Source organism: Camelus bactrianus, chromosome 11 (genome assembly GCF_048773025.1).
Source record: "Camelus bactrianus isolate YW-2024 breed Bactrian camel chromosome 11, ASM4877302v1, whole genome shotgun sequence".
Lineage (NCBI taxonomy): Eukaryota > Metazoa > Chordata > Mammalia > Artiodactyla > Camelidae > Camelus > Camelus bactrianus.
The window spans coordinates 34,171,623-34,184,505 of NC_133549.1; the positions used below are offsets into that span (position 1 = coordinate 34,171,623).

The 12,883-nt window shown below is 35.7% G+C and overlaps 1 protein-coding gene across 2 annotated transcripts; it reads left to right on the plus strand.

Moving 5' to 3' along the window:
• The first annotated feature begins 86 nt into the window (after positions 1-86).
• SMNDC1 (survival motor neuron domain containing 1) lies at positions 87-10,936 on the plus strand. 2 transcript variants are annotated; one of them, XM_010969783.3, is made up of 6 exons: positions 87-243; positions 1,456-1,575; positions 6,273-6,415; positions 7,026-7,187; positions 9,053-9,206; positions 9,662-10,936. In XM_010969783.3, the coding sequence occupies exons 2-6, from the start codon at positions 1,456-1,458 to the stop codon at positions 9,797-9,799; spliced, it is 717 nt and encodes a 238-aa protein (XP_010968085.1). In that variant the 5' UTR covers positions 87-243; the 3' UTR covers positions 9,800-10,936. The 2 variants fall into 2 exon arrangements, with proteins under 2 accessions (XP_010968085.1, XP_074229752.1); XM_074373651.1 differs by lacking the exon at positions 87-243 and adding an exon at positions 603-621.
• Positions 10,937-12,883: the final 1,947 nt, after the last annotated feature.

Here is a 12,883-nt window from a genome sequence, read left to right on the forward strand (position 1 = left end):
TGAGTAGAGCGACGTCTCGCGAGGATTTTTAACCTCTCGCGATGCTTCACGCCTCTGTCTTTTCCAGTGCCCGGTTTTCCTCCCCTCCCCCTCACCGCTGACCGAGTTCTTCCTTTTCAGACCGAGTCGCCTTGTTGTCGCCCCGGAGATTTTTTCTGCTGTTGTTGCCGCTGTCGCCGCCGCCACCACTGGGCTCGTTTGCCCGAACCCCTTCCCGCCGCCCCGCCCCCAACCCCACGCAAGGTAATAAACCCAATGAGGGAGAGAGCAAGGCCTCGCCGGGCCTCGGCCTCTCCTGAGTTGAAGCGAAGGCCTGAGGCCGTGGAGCCGGCCGCGCTGAGAGGCCCGGGCGCCTACCAGAGTGTTAGGAACGCTGGCCTCCTCTCCCACCCAGAGTTGAACCCTGAGTAGCCTCGGACGGGGTTGGGGCCTCCGTACTGTGGCGGCGAACACGGCTAACCCCGGGGACCCGACGGGTGGGGTTGGGACGCGGGAGGCGTCTTAAGGACGCCCTCGGCCCTTCGGTGCAAGAGCCTGTCTGCGGCTGTGGGGCTCCGGCTCGGCTGACCTCCGTTCCGTTCGTGCTTTCGGTTTTCTTGGAAGCTGATTGAATTTCGAGGTGTGAAGTAATGGAGCAAGTTGTGGCGGGCTTTGAGGTGTGGGTGGCTGGGGGAGAGCAGCCTAGCTTGTTCTGACCCCATTGGAGCCTTTCCAGACTCCAGGCAGGCTGGCGTTGGACGGGAATTGTCCCCGGAAACCCCGTCTGTTTGTTACTAAAGCGAAAAAGGATTCTGTCGTTATCTTATTTTCAGGAGAAGGACAAGCCGGATTTGGTGAAAGGCATGTTCCTTAAAACGCCTAAATGCGAGAGTTATCTGTGCTGTTTCTTTTGTGGAAGAAAATGCATTGACAATGTTTAAACATTTTTGTTCTGGAGAAGAGTTTCTAAACACGCGCTTACTAATTGAATATCTCACGTGGAGAGAGTTATTTGTGTAGTTAATTCCAAAGCCACTTATATTTGGTTTTGGAAGTATTTTTCAGTGTTTAACATTTTTTCCGGAAGTCTCAACTCCTTTAACAGTTTAGGGGTTTTGTTGTTGTTTTTGATGACGGTATAACAACCTGTTAATTGAGCGTAATACAGTACTTTCCCTGCTACAGGAGTGTAAAGATAATCAGAAATTTTCCTTTTCCCTCTTATCTCTAGTTTTCTGTTTCTGTATTGAATTTGTCTGACATGTCTTTAGAATTTTTGCCTTGAAGTTTGTGGTTTGGCTCACAGCTTTGAACTGAAAGTAAAGATAATAGTAATAAATTAAGCTGCTTTAAATAATGATGAGTTGGGAATGGAATTGGTAAGGATTAATTAATTCAGGCAGACAGGAGAAATTATTTTTTATTGTTTTTTTTTTGGTTCCATTTTCATGGTCTTCCCCTTTTTATTTTTCCCAGATGTCAGAGGATCTAGCAAAGCAGCTGGCAAGCTACAAAGCTCAACTCCAGCAAGTTGAAGCTGCGTTGTCTGGAAATGGAGAAAATGAAGATTTGTTAAAATTAAAGAAAGATTTACAAGTAAGTATAATGTACAGTTACATTGCTTGAAAGGAGTATTTCTGTGTTTTACGAATGACTTACTGCTTAGAATCTATAGGTACCCGGAACACCCTTTGAAGAGAGTGTTTCTCCTCCTTGCACCCCTTGTGGGGACATGTGTGTACACACATAAGCAGACATGGTTTCTAGGAGTAGGGTTGCTTCCTCAGTTTGTGTACATCAAAATTGTTGAAGTATTGTTCTTTGTTACGTCAATCTTGTATGCTCATGTAATTTTTTAGTATAAGTTAATTTTAGAATTCAGTGTCAAACTTTATAGAGAAAGATGTACATATAACTTTACAATGGAAACCACTTTTATTTTTAAAAGACCTGGAATAGGAAATTTAGTTCAAAGGGTAGCTAAAATTAAAGGAGAAAAATAAAACCCATAATTAATTCCATAGATTATTTGAAAATAGGAGGGAGAAAGAGCATATGTGAGTAAGCCTGTGTTTGAGTTTGTAGCAAAGGTAGCTCTAGTGCCTTGTATTGAAAACACATAAAAATATCTGAAGAGATGCTTGTTTTCTGCGTAAATGTTACCTAATATTTGAACTTAATGCTAGGTTTTACATGTTGTTGACACTTTTTGACAACTTGAAATTAAACTGAATCTATGTGAAAAAGAGATGTAAATTTATTCTGTTTGTCATGGGAGAGTTCAGTAAGTACGAAACCTGCTTTTCAAAACTTGGACTGGGATTTCAAGACAAAGCCATTATAAATATCTATTGTTTCTTAGAACACTAGGTTGATTAATAAAAACACCATATGTAATGTTTGTAAATATGTATGACTTTTCATCTTAACAAATTTATGAACTTAAAATTCTGAGTACGACTTTTTGGAAAGTTTTATAAAAGGTGTTTTGATTAGATGGTCTGTCTTCATTATTTCAAGACAAAACTTGAGTCATCTTCATCCTGTCTAAGTAATTCCCTCCCTTTATCATCCTCTGCCCATTAATATTATTAATATTTTAGGGATATTAGAGCTGCAAACAAATGAGAGTTACTTGAAATGGGTTCCAGATTCAGGATTCTGAAAGAGCTTATCTGGGCGTAATTAAGATGAGTTGAGTATTTTCAGGTTCAAATTCTGGATTTAGGATTAACTTGCATGAAGTTGCAATAGTATGTTATTTTTAAAAACAAAAACCAGGGTCTCTCCAATATGCAGAAGTCAGGCTAGTGGATTTCAGGTTGCCAGTCAATAAGAAAAAGATGCTTTGGGAGCAGTTTCTCCCACTCTCAGGCCAACTTTCTGCTTGCCTCAAGGAGAGGTCATGGCATACCCCATCTTTTTCTTTTTTAACCAACTTAAAAGCAGTTCTTTTTTTCTTTGAAGGAAATACATCATGGGCCAATGTTGTATATATTGCTTCCTGGGCAGTAGGAGGAGGGGCATATGTGGAACTGGTGGAGAGGGGAGTTGGGAGTAAAGACCGAAAGCATTATGAGGTCTTTCTGGTGTTTCTAGAATAAATTATTAGAGTCTGGGCAGAATTGTCCTATTAGGACATGATCTATAGTGGATGTACTATAGGGAGAGAGAGCATTGTAGTTACCATGTAAATGACTTACTTAGCATTCAGTTAATAATGACCTGGGGGTCATTTATCTGTAAAATATCCTCTTTTCTATGACCATTTAGAAAAGCATTGTGCAGTAGAACTTTCTGTGGTGATAGAAATGTTCTGTATCCACTGTGCAATATTAAAGCCACTAGCCACATGTGGCTATCGAATATTTGAAATATAACTAGGGTGGCTGAAGAATTGAATTTTTAACTTTATTTAATTAAATAGTCATATGTGGCTACCATATTGGATGGCACAGATTTAGAAGTTTGTTTTAACACTTTCAGATAGCAATAATACACAATGTTTTTGCTGACCAGTCTTGACTATGGATTCTTTTCCTCTTCTATTATGGAAAAAAAATCATTTTGGTTACTAAGTATAGGTCTATTTTGAACTGAAAACCACTTAAAGATGGAAGGCATCATTTAGGATTAGATAAAATTCTGAAAGATTGTTTAACTGCTTCCATCTAGTAATTGTTATCTTCCTTGGCTACAGTTACAGCTTCCATTTTGTCATAGAATTTTTTAAAATTCCTTTTTCTTTGCTTTCTGGAATATGCATTGTGCAATTGATATTTAATTCGACATTTTATGTTTCTGAAAAATCTGTTTAGACTGATGACTGATTTTTGGCCTCCTTTATTTTTTTGTGTTCCTTTCGTGGAGTATCCTTACTCTGGTTAAGAATTTGTTTGCCCTTTCATTTATGGCAAAATGCTCTTTCTGCATTTTTTTCAGTGACTTTCATTTTGCCAATAAGGCTTCCATTTTTATCTATATGTACTGTGTTGTAAAGTTACTCAGCAGGCAGCAAAGTAATCTACTTAAGTCCTAATTGCATTTATTTCTTCTCTTAAAAAGAAGTGGGTTTAGTAAAATTCAGTCTAGCTAGTTGACTAGCTCCCTAGGCAGTCTATGATGGTCACAAAAATAGTCAATTTATTAGGCTGTTTTGCTAAATAAACCGGTTCTAAAGGAGGCAGGGGTCAAGTCACTTGTCTCATATATTACAGTGGCTCTCTGCATCCCCGAAACACCTTCCTTCAGTAAGCAGAGTGCTTGAGTGCACCCCCTTTGACCTGCTGATATGTAGATCACAACATCTGATGCTTCCTGGAATTGCCGATTACTGTAACTGCTGCCCATCTGTCAATGAAGGAGCAGTTTCAGAACTCAGACTTGGGGGAGGAAAAGTAATTAATGGTATGTACCTTTAAGAACTCCCTCATACATAAAATAGTGTCTCTAATACATATGCACATGTAAAGGAAAAAACATTTAGAAGGGTCTTCATAGTTATTGGGAGGGGTATGCAAAACATGGCAAAGTGAAAAGACAACTAGGGATAAATGCTCTGGATTTTTTCCAGTGTCATTTCCTTGCAGGGCTCTGGAAGTTATAACATGCACAACTTTTCAGGACCCTTTTCTTTGGTGAAAATGTATTTCCTTATGAAAATGTAGTGGGAATATGTTCTATACTAAGAGAAGTAGAGTTCTAAACCTGAGACCTCCAAATGCAGACTTCATGTTTGTGCTTTAGTAGTTAAATGATCCCTGGTTAACTGAAATTATTTAATGATAGGGATTTTATGGGCTCTTGAGTCAGACTTACTGGATTACATTCCTGGGCCTAAAAGTGGTTAATTAAAGATCTGGTTTTCAATAATTTACTACTTTGTGTAGCACATGATCTGTTTATTTGGAAGTTCTTTGCTTTATTTGCAAAGGATTGTCTAAAAGTTATTTGATGGCTATATGGTACCTAATAAGATTTCATTAAAGATAGTAATGTACTGAATTTTTAACTTAAATCTGATTTTTCTAGTTTTTTCTTTCATAAATTTGTTTTTATTCATAAAATTAATCTTTCTCCAAGGGCTTTAATAGTCTTTTTTTTTTTTTTTTTTTTCTTTTTTTTGAGACTGAAATAGTCACGAAGATTTAGAATCTTTCGGGGAGAAGTAACATTTAAGTTTCTTGCCATTTAACAAAAACAAATCTTTAAAATGTTAAAAGAAGTAGTATTTAACTTCTGAGCCAGAAGAAACTCAGTACAGAGTATAACTTTGCTAAATTTTCTCTCAAAGCACACAATGTGATGTTTAAGGTATTTTATATGCAACAATGGAGGAACAGGTATGCAAGTTCTTAAAATAATTAGATAACATGCATAATATGGGTCTTCACCAGAGTAAAAATATAGCATATTGGTAACAGAATCTAACAATCTGTTCTATTTCTTAAGTTTTTTAACCAACCCTTTGAATCTAAGTGTAAGCCTGAATTAGAAAGTAAGTGTAAAATGTTAGTAAAATAAGTGTAAGCCACACAGAAAGGTATTGCCTGCCTGTGTATGATACATTTATTTTATTTTTTTATTTTAAATGAAGCTGTGCTAATGTGCTTAACGTTAAGGTATTGGGATATTTTAAATCTGACTTAGTAATTTGCTTACTCAGATGGAGTAAATTTTGAGACTACTTTTTTTTAATATATGCCTACAGTATTTTAGTAGAAATATATATAAACAGGAACATTTTTATTACTAATAAGGCTGCTTTATGTTTTTGGGTTTTTTCTTTTGAGGGGGACGGGACGTATTGGCTAGGCAGTTAACACTGCTGCCAAGTAATGCCCTGTAAAAAGTACAGTTGCATGAAATACACATGACAATGGTATGAGCTAAAAGTGATTTTGAACCTAGTTCAGTGCCTTACAATTGACTATTTCTCTACTTTAGAGAGATCTATTCAGCTAAAATAGGTGCTTAAAAATAATGTACTGTAAATTCAAGTCTATCTTATTTCTATTATTGGTATTTGAGGTTAATTAAGTTGAGAGGCAACTATCTGGATTTAAGTATCAGCACCATTGTATAAAATATTGTTTCTCAATTTCCACATGGGGATAATCACAGTATCCACATCATAGTATTGTTGTGTGCTGTAAGTAGGTATGTATAAAGTACTTAATGAGTGCTATATGGTGTAAGAGCTGTTATTAAAAACTGAAAGAACTTGCTTGTTGAAAATAGGGAGCAATGTGAACTATATAAATAATATTAATGGGTTTTTTTTTCCTTTTTAGGAAGTTATAGAACTAACCAAAGACCTTCTGTCAACTCAGCCTTCTGAAACTCTTGCAAGTTCAGACAGTTTTGCTTCTACTCAGCCCACTCATTCATGGAAAGTAGGAGACAAGTGTATGGCAATCTGGAGTGAAGATGGACAGTAAGTGTAGAAAAAACTCTAACTATAACATGAAATAATAAAATACAATGGTAAGATGTTTTTATTCAGCTTGAACTACTCTATTTTAATCTTTCTATATAGCCAGTCTGACTTACAGAGCCAATTTTATTCTTGGGTGGTAATCATTAATACAGTTGAGTTTTTAGTTTTTAGCTTTAGATTAAGTTTTAGGGCAGAAGCATGGCTTGGATCCTAGAGGAAATAAACATAAAAGTAGAGGGAAATGAATGGGTATTTTTAAAAAAATAATCTAAATTCTTTTTTCCTTGAATTAAAAATTGATTGGTTGGCTCTCTTAGACTTCTGTGAAGCATATACACTGTAAGAAATATCTTTTCTCAAAGAGATTGACTGAAACACATTTAGTAGACGTGTAAGAGACTTCCCTGCCAATATTTTGATTAGGATTTCCTTTTTTGATAGCAGATGACTTAAGTTCAGCCACTCTTCTGTATTATCTTTGCCAAAGGGACAGTTGATTATAGAAGTTCATTTTAGGCACATTAATAGTTGAAAAACTGCAGTATAAGTCTTGTAGGCTGAGTACTAGACCTTTACTCACCTGCTTACAGCCATGATATCTTTACAGGTGTTATGAAGCGGAGATTGAGGAGATAGATGAAGAAAACGGCACTGCTGCAATCACCTTTGCTGGCTATGGCAATGCTGAAGTGACCCCACTGTTGAACCTCAAGCCTGTAGAAGAAGGAAGGAAGGCAAAGGAGGACAGTGGCAACAAACCCATGTCAAAGTAAGTGATTTTGACTTTAGCATTTTAAGGGTAATCTTCCCTATTTGAGTATATGAAGTAGTCTGCAGAATCTGTGCAGATTAGATTAGAGTAAGAAAGTTACACTATTTACCAGTTTGGAGACTAGCAATATATGGTCAACATTGTATATGTATGCCTAGATAGAGTGAAGACATTTTGGTTCTCATTTAGGCATTTAATAAATACTTATTAAGAGGGTACTATGTGCCTCTCACTAAAGCAGTTGCTGGGTTCCTGCACAGTGAGGAAGACCAGCTTAGGCCTTTTTCTGACTGAGTTTACAGTCTAAAGGAGAAAACACATAATTAAGAAGTTTAATAATAAAATACAGAAGTTACGGAGGGAATGTAAAGGGTACCTTTAGGGAACAAAGAAAATGTACCTAAACTGCATTTTAGTCATCACGGCAAATTTCTTTGAGGAAATAACATGTAAACAGGTTTGAAAAGAACAGGGGCTAGCCAGTTAATGAACTAGAAGGTATGACCTTGGGCAAGCTAGTTAACTTCTGTCTCCTCGTTCGTAAGACAGGGACGATGGTATTTACATTATGAGGTTGTGGACATTAAATGATAGCATTAGTAAAAGTGTGTAGCACTGTTCTTGACATGGTAAGAACTCACTCAGTAATTGTTTACATTTTAAAATGAAAACAAAATGAGAACATAGAGGTAACAGAAAAATTCCTGTGGTAAAAACTTGGGACTTGATGGTGGGTGGTTTGACAGGAGGTTAGAGAGGTAGAGACCAAATCATAAGGAACTTGAAAGCCGCTGATGCGTTCAAGTAGAGAGGATTTGATATGACCAGATTTGAGCTTTCAGATAATTAGTGGCAGCAGAGAGAAGCAGCTACTACTCTGGATTCAGGTGTAAGATGATGGTGGCATAAACCTGGGGAGTAGCAGGAAGGATGGAGATGTGTACAGTTTGACAGGCATTTAAGAGATAGTTAACAATTTTTAGTTAATTTCTGCATATTTGCCACAATTTGCTATCTTTTGGATTTGTTAAGAGTTTTCACAACTTAAGTTGCTACATAAATATATTTGAATTTGGGAAAATTATATTATCTATTAAAATGACATTCGACTTAAGCATCCCAATAAGAAAATCAGCTTGTAGAACAATGTAACATTTCGTAGTCTTCAGCATTTGTGTAAAAACCACATTTAACTTAATAGTGATTATATGATACAGAGGAATCTAGATCGTATTGCCTCTTTTAAAGTCCTCTTTCTTCATCTTTCTTTTGGTGAAAAGTCAGTGTTAACTGAGCAGAAATTACTGAGAGAACTTTAGGCTCTGATCCTATTTAGAGTGTTTTTTGAAAAACCTGTTTTTTCTTTTTTAAGAGTTAGCCATAATTTCCTGTTGTGCTGCGGTACTCTTCCAATCTAGATGGAATAGTTTTATCTGCATTGAAATCTTCATACACTTTTCTCTAAATGTAGCATATCATACTTGCTGTCTATTTAGAAATTGATAAAGATTTAGACAGCTTTTAGTGTTAAAACTCATCATATTCCTAAAACACAGCTGGCAAAAGCTATGGTAAATGGCAAATAAAAAGTCATAGTTGAAATATTTGATTTAAATGGATAATAGATTACTATATTTGTGTTCAAAATTTTCCAAGGATGCTGTATATTTCAAATAACATTTATTTCTTAGTAGTCCTGAGTGATTGGCATTGATGTTAGTGCTTTTATTCACGAGGTGAAGAGTATGCAAGTGTATTAGGTACGGGGGTTTTGGTGGGGGGGTAGTTGCATTACTGAATATCTCCAAGGAAGTCATCTTTTAAATTTTAGGAGTTGACATTTAGCTATTCTATCCACACAGAAAAGAAATGATTGCCCAGCAGCGTGAATATAAAAAGAAGAAAGCTTTGAAAAAAGCACAGAGAATAAAAGAACTTGAACAGGAGAGAGAGGACCAGAAGGTGAAATGGCAACAGTTCAACAACAGAGCCTATTCTAAAAACAAAAAAGGCCAGGTTAGTAAGTCCTTTCATCATACTTTGTAAATTTGTAAAGTGCGCTGTCATTAAATAACTTTAGAATGAAAAAGGAGGTTCATAGATTTTTAAAAACATGGATCTTAAAAAAGAATCTTCTTCAATCTTCATTTTGGCTTATTGAAAAATATCTCCTTTAGCCATTGTCTCTGCAATGTAAACACTATGAATGAGTTTATATCAGGAATTACAAAAGATCTAGGTTCTTTCCTTTTATAAACTAAAATTTGAAAAAGCATTTGCTACTTTACATACCACTTGGAGTGTTGAACCCTACCTGCTTTGTTAACATGCCTTATGCTAAGTATCACTAGTAGATTTTATGAGCACTCAAGCTCCCTTTTATGTACTTTTCCTTTTAAGTATATTACAGAATTTTAATTTCTTTTTCCCACAAAACTAATCAAGAACGGTTTCTGTTTCATTTCCCCTAGGTAAAGAGGAGTATTTTTGCTTCACCTGAGAGTGTAACTGGCAAAGTTGGAGTAGGAACTTGTGGAATTGCTGATAAACCTATGACACAGTATCAAGATACCTCTAAATACAATGTTAGGCATTTGATGCCTCAATAATCAGAAAAACTGTTGGATTTCATCTCTGCAGGGCTTTACATTTACCTTTTTATCCTTATATTTTTCTAAAGGTAAATTATTTGTTAGATGAGTAAGGAAGATACCATTGTCGTCATTGTTTGACTTCAGTAGAATGAAACTTGAAGAAATTGCATTTGATAACTGCTATTCATTTAAACTTTTCATTACTACTACCACAGTTTCCTCAAAGTTTGTTGGATAAAACAACCTTTTCTAGATAGATGCTGCATAAATACAGCACTTAGATGAATTATTGATCTTCCTAATATCAGGCCCCCACTTAATGGATGGTATATACTTTTTGTAAAGTCCTAACTGGGAATTTTCAGATGCTCTGAACTTGCCACATATTCTAGCAATTCACTGGAACATCAAGGCAAAACACCAATCTGATACATCGTCTCTTCTTTTTTTTTTCTTCAACTTAAATTTAGCTGTTGCCCGGTTAAGCCTAAAAATAGGTTAATTTGTAAGTGGCAAATTTGTTTTGAGGTTTTTCCTTCAATAACTTGTTTCCTAAGCCTGTTAGGCCATTTCTAAAGTTGATCCAGCTCTTCATTCTTTTCATTGAATTTTAGTTTATGTAAGAAACCATGTTTAGGACCAGCTACTTTTTCTAATGTTTTTTGGGTTTGTTTGTTTTTTTTGGGTTTTTTTTTTTTTTTTTGTATGTTTGCTTTTTTTCCTGCATTGATTTTCACTTAATGGTAGTGAAATGTTTATATGAGAAAACAAAAAGCTGATGTATAGCCCTGTATACAGTGTAGATACTATTTTTGTAAAAAAAAAAAAAAAAAAACCAAGCCTAAATTAATGAACAAGAGTACTGAATGTTTCATCATTATAATTTTACTGTATTTCTTGTGCATTAATCTGACCATAATTTCCCTGTATATTATGTTCATGTAGCTGAGTTTGTAATTTTTGTTAACTAGATCAAGTTGTCAGCATTTGCTGGTATAAGTGAACATCACAATTATCCAGAGTTGAGTTTAAGCCAAATATATGCATAGAAAAGGGTCTTCCTATTAATGGAAGATGGTAATTTTTAGAATGTGTGTTAATTTCAGTTTTTGTATGTTTAACTTTTATTAAATAAAGTGTTTTTAAAATCTCCAGGGTGTGTTAACAAAAGGGGGTGAAGTCTTAGCTGCCAGCATTGATATAATGATTAAGCATACATCATTTCCACAGAAAAGAATATTGAGTATGCGATAAAGGTTTTGATAAATCCTAGGTACTCCTATTAGACATGAGATTGGATCCTAAAGGACAAGTCGGTTTTAAGGGTTTGTGTTGTGTGTAGAGGTGTTTGTAAATTTTTGGTGGAGGGTGAAAATAAAAATTTTTATTTCATGAATTTTAAGTTTTTTGTTAAATTGAACTTTCAGAAGGACAGTGGTGAGAGATACGATTCCTCATCTTGTCCCTCCATCTCCATTCCCAACCCAGGAGATGGGTTTTTTCCCCCTGTCATTTATGGCCAGAGGGTAGAGCACATAGAACGGATTGAAAGGTGAAGTGTTTTTTTCAATACAGGGCACAAATTACAGTAGAAAAAGGGCTATGTAGGCTGAAAAACTCATAAATAAAATTGTGTTCTTGTTACCAGTGTAACCAACTTGATCTTAATGTACTGGTATCCTTAAGGGGAATCCTGTTGATTAAAAAGCATTGGAAGAAAATTTGGTATAATTCTGTGACCACACAAAATGATCTTTGGTGAGATTACCTTGGTGTGTTTGTTGGAATAGTAGTTCACCTGTTGTTTGTGTAGGCAAGACTCTTGTGTTGAGACTTGTACCTTCTTTGACCCTATGGGTCTTCCTTTCTGCACATTAATTTTCCTGGAGGGCTTTGCGGTAGGAAGAGAAAAAGAAGGGAATAATGTGACCATGTTGTAGAAAAGATTTTTTTTAAATAGGTATATAACATGAGATCAAGAGCCTTTGTGTCAAAGACCTAGATGTGTCTCTGAAAAGTCCTGTTGTCAGGACGATGATAGTGTCTCTGGACTAAACTTAAAAAGTAGGACTCCTTGGGGAGATCTGTCTTGTAGTGTGATGCTGAAGTTGAGAAGACGCTTAATGAGAAGCATGATACCGATTGTATTTTACAATACAGGTGATTAAGCTCTCAGTACTCTAAAACTGAATGTGATGCTTGGTCTTACGAAGCTTTCTTAAAAAAGTTCATGTAGAGTTTCCCCTCTGTCAAGAAAGACTTGAAGCTCTGAAACTGAACCACGTGGCTATGGTTACATTTGTCTTCTCAAAACTTGACATTTGACTTTGTGGTTGACCAATTCAAGGAAAAAACAGTCCTAACATCCCCAAAACAAGTAAACAAAATTTAAAATTTTAATATTAATTACAGGTAACAAATGTTTTAATTAACATGAAAAAGACCATATTGGGAGAGCAAGGAGTCTGGAGCCAGACTGCTGTGTTTGAATCCTGAGTCCCTTATTTGTATGCATAGCCTCCGTTTTCTAAGCTATAGAATGAAAATACCTGTTTCATTAGGTTGTAAGGATGAGTAAGTTAATACATGTAAAGTATTTAGTAGAGTACCTGGCATATTGTAAATACTATAGATAGAAGTATTTGCTACTACTGTGCAAAGTGGTAATGGTGAATAGCTGATCTTTTTTCTTTGAACAATAACAATTCACATTATAATGGATAATAATATCCATTGCTTATGATTTGAAGCCCCTAATTATAAATGTATTACTGAGATGTTATCAAATTACCAAGGTTAGAAGACATATTAAGTACATTCTAGTAAAGTTTTAAAATTTTGTATTAGAATATCTTAGGGTATGTTTATTAATGGGAAAGGGTATACAGCCTTTAATTAAATCGCCCCTAATTCTAGTTTAAAATTAAAGAGGGATTCTTGGATCTGGGTTCTACCCCAGACCTATCTAGGCCAACGTATGTCTATTTTTTGACAAACACCACAGATGATTCCAATGTGCATCCCTGGCTGAGCACCATGTTTTAGGTTAAATGTAAAAACAGTTCGATTTTTGAAATGAAGGAAAAATTTCCTTAATAA